Source organism: Lactuca saligna, chromosome 4, assembly GCF_052625555.1.
Source record: "Lactuca saligna cultivar CGN05327 chromosome 4, ASM5262555v1, whole genome shotgun sequence".
NCBI lineage: Eukaryota > Viridiplantae > Streptophyta > Magnoliopsida > Asterales > Asteraceae > Lactuca > Lactuca saligna.
The window spans coordinates 263,327,776-263,342,550 of NC_136420.1; the positions used below are offsets into that span (position 1 = coordinate 263,327,776).

At 32.8% G+C, this 14,775-nt stretch overlaps 1 protein-coding gene across 1 annotated transcript; it reads left to right on the plus strand.

Moving 5' to 3' along the window:
- Positions 1 to 7,288: 7,288 nt before the first annotated feature.
- On the plus strand, positions 7,289 to 14,400 carry LOC145043555 (bifunctional 3-dehydroquinate dehydratase/shikimate dehydrogenase, chloroplastic-like). Its single transcript, XM_078992248.1, has 10 exons — positions 7,289 to 7,829; positions 10,768 to 10,873; positions 11,450 to 11,668; positions 12,202 to 12,542; positions 12,659 to 12,722; positions 12,825 to 12,933; positions 13,029 to 13,178; positions 13,578 to 13,726; positions 13,810 to 13,972; positions 14,113 to 14,400. The coding sequence occupies exons 1-10, from the start codon at positions 7,615 to 7,617 to the stop codon at positions 14,154 to 14,156; spliced, it is 1,560 nt and encodes a 519-aa protein (XP_078848374.1). The 5' UTR covers positions 7,289 to 7,614; the 3' UTR covers positions 14,157 to 14,400.
- The last annotated feature ends 375 nt before the right edge of the window (positions 14,401 to 14,775 follow it).

The following is a 14,775-nucleotide window of genomic DNA, read 5'->3' on the forward strand; positions in this document are numbered from 1 at the left end:
ACGCCCTAAGTTGGAAGGAATATTCTGGTCGAAAAATCAAGTCATTGTCAATAACCATCCATTCACACTTGTCTAATCAAATTCAAACGGCCCAACTTGAAGCCATGAAACCTGAAAATGTGATGAGTGAATCCCTCAGAGGAATGGACAAGAATTTAGAAGCCAAGGGTGTCGGAGCCTTATATTTCATGGATCGGATCTGGACACCGAAACACGGTGGTTTCCGAGACTTGGTCATGACCGAGGCGCACAACACTCGGTATTCCGTCCACCCAGGTTCAGATAAGATGTATCTGGATCTTAAAAAGCTATACTGGTGGCCTAATATGAAAGCAGAGATTGCTACCTTCGTGAGTAAATGCCTTACTTGCACAAAGGTTAAGGTCGAGTACCAGAAGCCCTCTGGTTTATTGCAACAACCAGAGATCCCAGAATGGAAGTGGGAGCGGATCACTATGGATTTCATAACCAAGTTGCCCAAGACAACGGGTGGACTTGATACCATATGGGTCATCGTCGATAGATTGACCAAGTCTGCACACTTCCTACCTATCAAAGAAACCGACAAGATGGAGAAACTTATGAGAACATACATTAGGGAAATCGTACGGCTACATGGTGTACCTATGTCCATTATCTCCGATAGAGATAGTAGGTTTACCTCAAGATTTTGGCAATCACTACAACATTCCCTAGGAACAAGGCTAGACATGAGCACAGCCTACCATCCTCAGACCGACGGACAGAGTGAGAGGACCATCCAAACACTAGAAGATATGTTGCGAGCCTGCGTGATTGACTTTGGGAAGGCATGGGATACTCATTTACCCCTTGTCGAGTTTTCCTATAATAACAGTTATCACACGAGCATCAAGGCTGCTCCATTTGAAGCCCTCTACGGCCGAAAGTGCAGATCCCCTCTGTGCTGGGCTGAGGTGGGTGATACCCAACTAGCAAGGGGGCAAGCTTCCGACATTACTCTTACCGGTCCGGAAATCATCCGGGAAACGACAGAGAAGATCGTTCAGATCCATGAACGATTGAAAGCCTCTAGAGACCGACAGAAGAGCTACGCAGATAAACGAAGGAAACCTTTGGAATTTCAGGTGGGAGACCGAGTCCTTCTCAAAGTCTCACCCTGGAAGGGCTTGATACGTTTCGGCAAGCGTGGGAAGCTTAATCCGAGGTACATAGGGCCTTTCAAAATTCTTGCAAAAGTCGGCCCCGTAGCTTACAAACTCGATCTACCAGGCGCACTTCGTAACGTACATTCTACATTCCACGTATCTAACTTGAAAAAGTGTCTATCCAACGAGACTCTCGTAATCCCACTCGACGAGATCGAGATCAACGAGAGCCTCAATTTTGTGGAAGAACCAGTAGAAATCATGGACCGAGAGGTCAAGCAAACAAAACAAAGTCGCATACCCATCGTGAAGGTTCGCTGGAACGCTAAGCGGGGACCTGAATTCACATGGGAACGCGAAGATCAGATGCAACACAAGTACCCACATCTATTTCCCTAATCCACGAGTGTTCTCTTACTTTGAATTTCGGGATGAAATTCCCTCTAACGGGGGGATGATGTGACAACCCGATATTTCAACTCTTTGTAATGGCCTAATAGGTCAAGTATTGTAAACATTTTTGAGTTAATAAAATTAACTTTGATAATAAAATGTCCAAAAAGTTTCTATTTAAATTCTTCTATGTTTAAATCTCATTAAACCATGATCGTACGTAAAAAGAACGCCCAAATCCGACTTCGTATATTGAAGTTATGATTTTTCCAAGTTCAGCTTAGCAACAGACCGCTAAAAACTCGAAACGGAGATCGAGCGACATTTGGCCGGAATGACCTAAACGAGAATCGAAGGTCTCGACAATGGTATTTCAACGGTAAAAAGTCTGGCAAAAACCGACGTCAGATAAAGAAGTTATGAATTTTTAAAGAGATTCCTTAATCACGTCATTTTAATAAATAAATAATAAAAATAATTTCGGAATTTGCCAACGGAATCTAAACAAAAGTTGTAGATCGTAGTCTCACCTTCGCGGGGATATAAAGAACGTCGAAAACGGAGTTCGTATGAAGGAGATATGAATTTTTGAAGTTTGATAAATAATTTATATATAATTTTTATTAAAAATTCGGTATTATCCGAAGAGGAGTCAGCCTAGGGTCGAGGTACGCGCCGCGTACCCTCGTACGCCCCGCGTACTCGAGGGCACGGCCTCGGATCGTCCACGTCGCCCTATGCAAAGCTACCCGACCCGCCGTCCCATCCGACCCGCTCCATCCGAAATACGTAAGCGATGACGTACGGGTACGCGCTGCGTACGCCCGTACGCCCCACGTTCGGAGGCGGTTCAGCACCCCTATAAAAGGGATGCGAGCCTTTCCGAAAAATTTGTTCATTTTCTCTCTTTCTCTCACGATCTTGCCTCGATTTCCGTGCCCGTTCAAACCCGAAGCTCTGGTCTTTTTGCTCAAGTCCCGAGGGTCGATTTTACTCCCGAGATTCCCGAGAATCCCGAGAAAAGTCCGTTTCCCGAGACGAAACTCTGCCCGGTTTTCGATCTCGCTATCTTCAAACTTCCAAGTGAGTTCATACCCCTTTATTCAACCTTTGAAATGCTTTTAAATGTTTTAAATACTTTATGGGGGGGGGGGTACAAGTTAAACACTTATAGTTATTGCTTCGATCACATGTGATTGCATTAATCACATGTGATTAATAACTAGGAAACCAATGATTTTATCACTGTTCAAACTGTTTTACTTCATAATGTTTTACAAACTCTTTTACTTATCAAATGCTTTATTGTAAACTTTGTTTTACTACTTATAAATTTGCATGCCCATATATGTATAGATGTATAAATAATGTTTAAAGGGCTTAGGAAAGCCACCTGTCCTATTTCCTTTTCCTCGATTTGGATGTGGTCTGGTGGAATTTCGGGTGACCATCCGAGGGTCGTTTCAAAATTAGTTATATATCATATATACATGTATTGACATAAAAGTACTTCCATATTCATACTTATCAGCACCTCGTTAGTAAGTTACCATCGGGGTAACACAGGATCATACTACTACAATTTCTAGATCAACGAGTCAGTTCATTCAGGAGTCAATACTTATTACTAAGAGAACATATACAACGATACTAGAACAAGTAACATTATATTGCATATACACGAATACGTTAACAATTGTGATCCACTGTATGGGAGCATGTCTTAATTGACATGACCCGAGTTGTAGCCAAAGTCTCTTAGAGAGAGAGCGTGAGTTTGCGTATAGATCTATACTGGATTGACTATCCTACACCTCGCTGCTAGCTACAGTGGGACCGATAGGTCTGCGGGTGCCAAACGTCATACCTTATTTTTCGACTATACGTTGTCGATGTTACCAGTCGATAGTATGGTGCAATTTATCACACGATACCTTAATATAAACCCGGTTTAAGGTAGTTAGTACAGCAGTAGTTCATATAAAACAAAACTACCGTACTACAATAATTTACCCATTACATTTTGGTGATAACCTCACTTAAACTTTAATGTACAAACTATATTTTGTTAAATGATAGTTACACCTGGGAAATTACACACTTTTACATCAAACAAGCATACAAAACAGTTAAGCCTTGGTAGAGGGCTACTTTAACAGAAAATATAGGTTTTTCTGAGAGATTCAAACTTTTACAAACACTTACATACATTTACAACTCATACTTGCGACAGGTTCAAACGTTTTGATAATAAACCTCGACACTAAAATACTTATGAATTCACCAGCTTAATGCTGATAAACTCTTTCAAAATAACTTGTATTCTCAGGTCATCAGTAGACAGGTACCGATGCTAGCTTTTGAGAAGATGGAGCGCATTCAAGACTCATCATACTATTTTGATTTACATTATATTTTTGGTGTCTAGAACTGTACAGAACACGCTTGTATTAAAATTTTATATTTAATGCAATGGATGATGTTGTTTGCTTATTTACATTTACTGTGTTGTGATACTTTACATGACGTCCTCCGCCCCGGAACATTTCCGTCATTCTTGGTTTTGGGGTGTGACACTTTCTAACAATAATTATAATTTGGTTAAATATGTTAAATAAATATAAATTCTAAAGTATAATCATACATAAAATAAATTTCAATATTAAAATAATATTTTTACTTCTGCTTATAAAGTTATGTTTTTTTAACCTTTAACATATAATACTTAATTTATTAGTTTTAATATATTGTTGGATGTAAACCATTATCATTTTAAAGATACAATTTTGGAACATTTTGTATAAAATAGTTAAACTATTAATTTAAATATATAATATTACAATGTAAACTTAAATACAAATTTTAGTTTAACTTAAACAACCCAAAGAACATTTTGTAAATCGTTAAAAATGATAAATTGTAGTGTCTTTCTAATAATGATTATAAGTTGGTTAATAATGTTAAAAAAATATCAAACCTAAAGTGTCATTATAAATAAACTAAATTTCAATTTTGAAATAATATATTTACTTCTACGTATAAAGTTATGTCTTTAACGTTTAGCATATTATAATTAATTTATTTGATTTAATATGTTGTTATATGTAAACCATTATCAGTTTAAAGCTACAACTTTTGAACAGTTTGGATAAAATACTTAAATTTTTAACTTAAATATAACATTATAATGTCAAGTTAAATATAAGTTTCAGTTCCACTTAAAAAACCAAAGATGTTACCTTTAATATCAAAAAATAATGTTTGATTTTTCTAAATAATTATAATGATAGAATTTAAAACATTAAGCAAATAAATTTTAAAAATTAATTAACAATAAAAACAACTATAAATAAACATTAAACCATATATTATATTTAATTTTATTCATGTGTAACTTGCATGTAGAAGTCATTCAAACGATTGAGATTATGAAGTTATAATAGATGTATTTATTATCATATAATTCAAAGTAATAAATATATTATATCAATTTAGTATACGAATTATTATATCAAATTTAACAACAATGTTATTGTTATATTTAAAAAAACACATATTTGTAAAGACTTCAATTAGATTGGTGTTTCTGCGCAACGCGCGAGCATTCGCCTAGTTACTTTATATATGGAGGCAGCTAGGAGGGTGATGGGTTCATGCCCGTTTATGTACATATTCCCCATAATTACAATTCCAACCCCTCCATCCTAATTCTCCTCAAATGAAGTCCATAGTTTACCCTTTCAGCCCTCAGCATTCCGGATTCATTTCAATTTAGGTCCGATACTTACCAAACAGCCCTCCACTTTGAGAATCTTTTGCAAAACTAATCCAAAATTTACCTTTTTAACCCCTAAACTCTCAATTATGACATATTCAACCCTTCATTCTCTTTTTCATTCTAATTAAATCCAAATTTACCCAAAATAGCCCCTCATCTACAAAATATTTTCAATATAAGCCCACGAACTACAAAATGAGCCCGGTTGATTATCTTTTAGCCATATGTTTAGATATTTTTCCACTACGAACCCTGAAAATACTCTTTAGTCCTCCAAAACAAATTATAATGTCAATTACACACTTTTTTCACTAACCTCTTTATTTAAATATATTCATATCTCAGAATAAAATAATACTTAAAACACATCTTTAGATTTAGGGTTTGACTTGGAAACGGGGTGTTACACATGAAATCTTTGTCACATATATTATAACGTTGGTTAATAGATTATTTATCCTAAATAATCTCCTATCAAAAAGTGAATTTTAACGCTTATAATGTTCAAATTTACTAGCCCAAATATGCGGATGTTACAATATAAACGATCTTCAACTTTGGGAATCAATGAAATGAAAGAATATCTACAACCTCTCAGAAAAACAATTACCTTAAATGATTCAATAGCATAGTTTATGATGTCATACTTCAAAATACCTCATAACCTTTTTATAAAGTCAAAAGTATATCCATAAGGACGCAAAGACTTGTCTCCACCATCACTCTAACCAACTTCCTTAATTCCCAAATTAGGAAACGATGCTTCAAGTGAACTCTTGCTTTGCTCATAAATCTGCTTAAAATGGCCAAGTTTTGACTTCGGTCTAACCATAGTCAACAATCAAACTCGACTACAAAAATAGAACGGAATTCGGCTTTAACCTCTATGGGCTTCGATATACAATCCCTGTATTGTTAAAAAAACAGGGTATACAATTGATTGGATCAATGAGAGTTATGAAACACTTTTAGATTAAAAGCATTTCGAGGGTCCACTCAAAAATCTCTAATCGAATAAAACTTATTGTTTGCAAGAAGAGAGAATGTAGAAGATGTTATGAAAAGTCTATACCTAAATGATTTCAAAATTGATCATATAACAGGAAACCAATTTCTTGTCTTAAACTGTCACAAGACAGTTACATGAATGTAACTTCCTGTTAAAAAATTATCACATAACCTGTCACAAACTAACTTAAAAAACGGGCCTAAAACTAGGATAACCAGCCATGGGCTGCCACCCCTTGGACCCCACTCCTAAGGGTGCTACCCCCGAGCCCCCGTCAGGTTAGGGACTACGCTCCTAAATAACAATATACTTTCAACAAAAACAAAATTATATAAATATACACTTCACACCATCCTAATTTGTTTAATAATTATCAAAGTGACATTGATCAACAAATTAATCTAATTACATTTAAATTAATCCAATTACACTTAAATAATACTGATAAAATCACGAACACATACATGATATCAGTTTTAGGATTTGTTTTTTTTTTAATTATATGTTATAATACTTTATTTTCGACATAAATTTAATATTATTTCGTTTAACATTGTTATAAGAACTATAAAAAATTAAAAGATTTAATATATACTTATCATAATATAAATGTATGTTTTATTGAAAAAGAAACTTATCCCAACAACAAATATATGCAAGATGGTCAAATTTAAAACCACATATTTTGGTTGGTGAACAAGTTTGAACTTATCCCCAAACATTGGTAATTCAAAAGAAATTAAGCTTAATTAAAGAAAGGGTCATTAATGTGCCCACTGAACATGGTAAGAGCTCCCACCAACAACAACCCTTTCAGCCATTTTCACACCCTCTTTCCTCTTCCCTCCTCTTTCAAACTTACCAAATTGTTTATTCTTCCCCAATTTTCCATTGTCGGGTTCTTCTGCATTTCTTAGTCCCACCAACTTCAACTTGCATCGATTGACTTTTCTAATGTTTTCTTCCTAAGAGTTTCTTTAATCTGAAATTTGATGAAATCAACCATTTCATTAATTTAATCGTTGAGAAATCAAACAATCTGATGATTCTACATTTCATTATCCCCAAAAGTTAATAAGTAACACCTTCCACATATAGAAATGATTTGAAATGTGGGCAATGTTGGTTTTAGGTTCCACGTAGGACTCACCAACCCCCAGCCCCTATCCTTCCTTACCAACTTTTTTCTGTGTATAAATACCATATCACAAACTAATTATCACAACCCAGAAAGCGAATCGATTCTTTTGCTTTCGGGTTTTTTCATTTTTGTTGGTGGGTTTTGTGTGGAAGAAACGCTTAAGGCAATGGGTAGTCTTGGTGTGTTGAGAAATACAACAATGGTGTGTGTGCCATTGATGAGGCATTCCGTCGAACAGATGGTGGGCGATATGTATCAGGCGAAGATTGAAGGTGCAGACCTTGTCGAACTCAGGCTTGATTGCTTGAAGGAGTTCAACCCTCAACGAGATCTCCAGACTCTTCTTCGTAATAAACCACTTCCGGTTGCCGTCGTCTACCGGTATGTTTAACATGTACATTTATCATTGCACATCGTACAAGTGTTATATGCATATTTTTTGTTCAAAGTTCAAACTGCTTCTCTGATTTGGGATTCGTTCAGGAGGCGCTCCAGATGTACATACAGTCATACACCCTACATGGTTTTTTAACCTTTTATGATTTGAATATTTATTTATTCTTAAATTATCAATAAAGTTTTTATATGATAAAAATGCAAAGTAAATAACCTTTTTAATGCAATAGTATTTAATTATTACAAGTTTTTCGAAGAATGATTTTTTGAGATAAATATAAAATAAGAAGATTCAAGAGCTAAACCAAAAGGCACACTTTAACATATTTATGATACATTAATTATATGGATGTTATTTTTGTTTCTAAGTGAATGAAATTAATATTTATAAATTAAAAATCTAGCTGTGTGTGTGGTCAATTTACAAAAGGTCATCACGATTCATGAATCATGACTCGGGGTGTGCTTTCTATTGGGTAGGTAGCATTTTTATTTTATTTTATAATATTACATTCGTGATTATGTTTCGAAGATTTTGTTCAATTACAGAATAATTTTTTCTGTATTTAGATTATATTTGATGAATGTTTTAAATTAAAATGCTCTAATAGATATAAATGAAAATAGAATAATATAATAAATATATCACCGAAATGCTTCTAGCCCACATAAAAATGTTGTTATGGTTTTTTAAGTCGAGTGGATATAATGTGGAATTAGGAGAAATTTAAGAGAAGATTAGATTTGTTGTTAAAAATAATAAGTTTTTAGTTTGATATTTAACTCCAAAATTAAAGTTGGTATTCCTAAAAAACGGTTAACAACAAAATAATTTGTTTGGTCTATATACTACCCTTTGATACATTGTATATGGTTATAGTAACCTTATTTTTTATGAACTTTTATTTACATGTTCTATGCTCTACATAAAATTAAAACTTTTGGGTGAATATTACTCTTTTTAGTGTAAACTACTCAACTCCATCTATTGTATGACAAAAAAGTAAATCAAAACATTAAATAAATCAAAACTTGAAGTCTATTTTACTCAAAAGTACAAAGTACAAACGTTGAAAAAAATTGCTCTTTATTTTCCATTATTCGGCCTAATAAACCTATGTTATGGACAGGATGCACCTTCACCAGGTAATATTGGACCTATTTAATTTTCTTTATAATTCTTGAAATCAATATGAATTTTCAAGATTGTCTGCTTGTATTTTTACTCATAAGAACCCCTTTTTTCCTTTTTTTTTTCTTATTATTCATTTGAGGAGGCATGATATTCGTCATTTGTGAAATCTCAAGTTTGTTAATTCACAACTTATGTATAAAACTTTATATCTTCAATAAATTTGTATTAATTACATAGGAAAAATAAGTTGATTTGAATTTGAATTTTAAAAAAAGAAATAAATAAATAAACATTCTTATTATTTAGACAACTTAAAATAGAAAATTACACAATTTTTGAAAATACTCCTACCCCTTCCAAGAAATGATCTACATGTCAATCTTAAAATTCAATAGATATTTTTTTTTTCACAGATTCAAAGTTGTCACCTTATCTATTATTGGGTAACTCCAAAATATTGAATTCATCGTAATATATTTAATTCAAAGAAAACGTCTATCTAAAAATTTAGCACTTAAAAAAATAATATTTTAGACGTGCAAAACATGTAGGCCCTTCTGTCTAAATCCAATTAATACAGTATCCATTAATATCGACTCTCAAAATAAAATCATAAATATTTTTTTCCTATTTGTTTTTATGGTTGATGAACTTTACCTGAAGTGAATGTGTATATGTTGTTTTTTATTATATTTTCAAAATAGTTATTGAATAATTAATAATTACAGATATACATTGTCTTAAGTAAACCAAAAAGTCAAAAATTAACTACAACCCATGTCTGCTTAAATCCAATGTTATTTCATGTAACGTTTAACAAAACACTATCAGCTACAAGCTACCCGCTATCAGCTATTAGTTAACAGTTATCAGTTAGTTTTACCGAAGACCCCAATGTTCTTTTATATTGAAATGACAACATCTAAATTTAACAAACTCCATTTTAAAGCTAGTTTAATTATTTAACTGTTATACAAAAATATAAGATAAACATATCATATGCCCTGTGGCAATAAGATAAAGGTTGTGGATTTCAGGTAACCACAAAAAAAAGTAAAATAAATAAATAAATCATGTTTGAAAACAAAAACCAAAATAAATAAAAATAAAAATAAATAATATACAACTGTCAAGAATCTGAAAATGTGTTTGTCATTAATTGACTTGGATTCTTAAAGCCAATTTGCTAACAATAGATCGTGACTTCATATCTCCTGTTTTTATGTGCCCCTTTGTTTTTTAATGAAATAAAATGCGAACTTTCGATTTAATATATAAGTTAATAAATTTTTTCAAAAGAAAGTTATTAATTTCATTATTTAATTAACAATGAACCAAAGAACAAACTTGAATACAAAACTTGTGAAAAAGTTCATTTTTGAAAGGAAAAAAGTACAACAACGACCCAATAATTAAACTGATTACTTGAATTCTTTGAGAATCATCTAAAATCTTAAAAGATTTTTGGACAATAGTACATAAATAATCAATCCCCGTGTCACCATCGTGCATGATAGAAAATTTAATGAACCCATCAAGTTGAAAATCTACAAATTCATTTTTTAATTTAAAATAATAATAACTAGGAATGATGTTATAATGGCGCATCAAATAAAATCTTTTTTTTTTTTCTAATCTTGTTACAAGGTGTTAATGTGTTAAATATTTTTTTTTATCAACGAATAGCTAACCTTTTAAGTTTTAACTAACAAGCTAGCTTTCTAATTATAATTAATTTTTTTTTAATAGTGGCCAAGCATAGCGTAACTCTGTTTTGTTGTTGTATAGGCCAAAATGGGAGGGTGGATTATACGATGGTGATGAGAACTCAAGGCTCGAAGCACTTCTACTTGCTAAAGACTTGGGGGCAGAATATGTTGATTTTGAACTTCAGGTACTTTTTTTATAATAATCATATAAAAAAATATAATAAACCAATGCCTATTATCTATAAAATAAGAGACAAAATAGCTATTTTTATACTTATTTTACAAAATAACATTTTCTTTTTTACTTTCGTCACAAATAACCATAAATTTCACTGTGGGCTTAATATGGAATCACTATTTTTGTGAAAATTTCCCCTTATTTAATAACATCTTTTTAACTTTTTTCTCAAATTTCACCCCAATTTTTGTCAACTCCAAGACCTAACATTTCAATTTTGGTCAACTCTCAGACCTAACATTTCTTCACAAATAACCCTTAATTTTTTACGCTTTTACAAAACATTATAAATTATAATTTTTGCAATATATGAACAGTTTCTTAGTGCGTATTAATTTTTTTAAATATTTTTTAATAGGGATTTTATAAAAATGCAAATTTCGTACCCAATAGTGATTTTGTAGTAGACCCTAGACCTATTACGAAACCGACGATTATTTATTAAAAAGCAAAACAAAAACTAATGTGACTAGTTTGTTAATTAAAGAACTCATTTGACACTTCCCACTATAATTATTATCAGGTAGCTTCTGACATCATGGAAAAACACAATCTAAATCATCGTAAAAATTGCAAGATAATTGTATCTTGTTTTGTGGATGGGATTACATCTTTAAAAGAAGATCTAAGCCATCTTGTCACAAGAATGCAATCTACAGGAGCCGATCTCATCAAACTTGTTACCAATGCAACCGATATTACAGAATTATCTAGAATCTTCCATTTACTCTCCCATTGTCAGGTACAACTTTATTTTGACTAAATTACACAAATGGTCCTTATAGTTTAGGATAATTTACACGTTTGATCCTTAACTTATTTTTTTAACTCGGAAGGTCCCTACTGTTTGTTTTTGTTACGCGTTTGGTCGCTACTGTTTGTTTTTATTACATGTTTGGTCCTTATCTTACCTAAAAAGATTATTATTTAAATAGGGAAAGATGGTGGGGTAGGTAAGATAAGGTGAGAGGGGTGGGATTGAGGGTATATTTATTTAAATAAATTAAAAAATCAATGGCAAAATAGTTTTTTTAGATAAGATAGGGACCAAGCGCGTAACAAAAACAAACAGTAGAGATCTTCCGAGTTAAAAAAATAAGTTAGGTATCAAACGCGCAAATTACCCTAAACCATAGGGATCATCCGTGTAATTTACTCATTTTTGTTTTTACCATTAAGTCACCTATAGATAAAATAGATGAAAGAGTAAAATCATGTGTGAAAAACTATTTTAATTAAAAAGTGTGCTACTAATAACTTTCATAATATATTCAGGTACCACTAATTGCATACTCAACAGGAGAACGGGGGCTTATTAGTCAATTACTAGGTCCAAAATTTGGGGGTGTTTTTGTGTATGGATCGATCGAAGGAAATCAAGTACCTGGTTTACCAAGTCTTGCGAGCCTTAGAGAAGCATATGGAGTTGAAAATATCGATGCGGATACTAAAGTTTTTGGCTTAATTTCAAAACCCGTAAGCCATAGTAAAGGCCCTATTTTGCATAACCCTACTTTCAGACATGTCGGCTTCAATGGAGTTTATGTTCCTATGTTCGTCGATGATCTTAAACAGTTCTTTAATGTTTATGAAAGTCCCGACTTTGCTGGTTACAGGTGCGTATATTTGTCGTTTCAGAATCCATAAATGAAATGAATTCTGATTGTGATTTATGTGTGGATTGTGGATCCCACCTTTTGAATTTGTTTGACTTAGTATTTGATTATTGTAGTGTTGGAATCCCATACAAGGAAGCAGTAATGGAATTTTGCGATGAAGTTCATCCTCTTGCTCAGGTTTGACTTCATCATCTTTATATAATTTAATCTCATGATATTAAAATTTAATCTACACTTTTTTTATGGAAATTTAACTAATTATATTATCTATTTCACCAGTCCATAGGCGCTGTTAATACTATTGTAAAAAGACATAGTGATGGGAAGCTCGTTGGTTATAATACGGATTGTGAGGCTTCTATAACTGCAATTGAGGATGCTTTAAAAGGTAAAAATAAAAAAATAAAAATAAACTTTAATAGTGAATTAGGTAGGGACCACTATTATATTCTTTTTTGAATTAAATAGCATTTTACTTTGCAGCTCGAGGTCTTGTAAATGGAGAAGCATTGCTCCCTTCTCCTATCACCGGGAAACAATTCGTGCTTGTTGGTGCGGGAGGCGCAGGGAGAGCGTTGTCATTTGGTGCCAAAAGTAGAGGCGCAAGTGTTACCGTTTTCGATATTGACTATGGTATGTGTACTTTTTGTATCTGTCTGAATGTGAGTAAATGACCATTTTACCTTTCTGGTTAGAAATAATGATGTATAACAGATGATTGTTTATCTAAGTCGCACTAACTACATGGATGTGTCAAGTGGTCGAATGAGTACTGAATGAGACTAAATGACCATTTTACACTTACGTTTTAAAAAAGAAATTCACAAATAATATTAGGAAATGTTTTTTGGCTTAATCCGTTGAGTCATTTTGTCCGGATTACGTCAGAAATAAACAATCATGTCTAGTTGCTTAGATTATTAAGTACGTCTAAGTCGTAAAACCATTATGCCCATTATGTGAGTAAATGACCATTTTACCCTTTTATTTAGAAAATGATACCAATTAATATTCTATTGTTTGTTTGTAAAGAGAGAGCAAAAGCACTTGCTCTTGCTGTATCGGGTGAAGCTATACCGTTTGAGGCGTTGTCTAACTTCCAACCAGAAAAAGGCGCAGTTCTTGCGAATGCAACGCCAATTGGGATGCACCCAAATAAAGATCGTATCCCTGTTTCCGAGGTTTGTTTATTTCATAAAAGTTTTTCCAACTTTCTATTTAGGATTTTTTTTGACAAAATATGTTATTTTTCTTTCTATATTAGGAAACCTTGAGAGATTATTCCGTTGTCTTTGATGCTGTTTATACACCTAGAAAAACCACACTTTTAAAAGACGCCGAGGCTGCGGGCGTCATCACTGTTAGTGGGGTCGAGATGTTCCTTCGACAGGCTGTCGGCCAATTTAATCTCTTCACTGGTGGCAAAGGTACTTTTATACCCACGAAAATTTCATTTTTGAAACAAAAACTAATAAAATGAAAATGAGGGAGAGAAAAATACCATTTTGCCCTCAGATATGCTGTTTTTTTAGTGTTTATCTGAGACGTTGCGTTTGTTTTATTGCAGCACCTGAAGAGTTCATGCGAGAGATTGTTTTATCAAAGTTTTGATTGGTTTACAAGAAAACGATTCATTTGTGATTATATTCTTGATTAAATAATTTTAAAAAAAAAAAAACAAACAGATCCTGGAGTTCAGAATCAGACGAAGAGCTTCTGATGTGGACATGGGTTGCTGTTCATTGTTTGGTTACAATTATGGTGTATATTTGTAGACAGACTTATTGTTGTACAAACTCTTGATACCATCCCTTGATTTTTTATTAAATATCTACTATCCACCCTTGATTTTTTATTGAATATCACATAATCTTGAGCATGAATATAAAGAATATAAAGGAAAAATTAAACAATCAGGTATATAATTGTCTGTTTGGTTACTGTAGGGCCCACAAGAAGCTAATTCCATTGGAATTAAAACTTATATAATGTTGTTGCTACTAGAACTCTAAACCAGAAACCCTAAATTCAAAATCATTTTTAGGAATCAACACTTATACTATAGGAGTATATCCACCCCGTGTTTAGCATTATGCATTTGGCTTTTGTTAGTGTGAAATTTTTTAGGATAACTTAGAAGTAGCAGGCGTTAACCATATTATATTTTTTGATAATGACATTATTTTGTCTTTTGTTGGTGATAGAATATGTTTTAGTAATACTCTTCCCA

Coding starts and splice junctions, on each gene's coding strand:
- LOC145043555 (XM_078992248.1), top strand. CDS start 7,615: ATGGGTAGTCTTGGTGTGTTGAGAAATACAACAATGGTGTGTGTGCCA. Junction 10,874..11,449: donor ATGTTGATTTTGAACTTCAG/GTACTTTTTTTA, acceptor AATTATTATCAG/GTAGCTTCTGACATCATGGA. Junction 13,179..13,577: donor CGTTTTCGATATTGACTATG/GTATGTGTACTT, acceptor TTGTTTGTAAAG/AGAGAGCAAAAGCACTTGCT.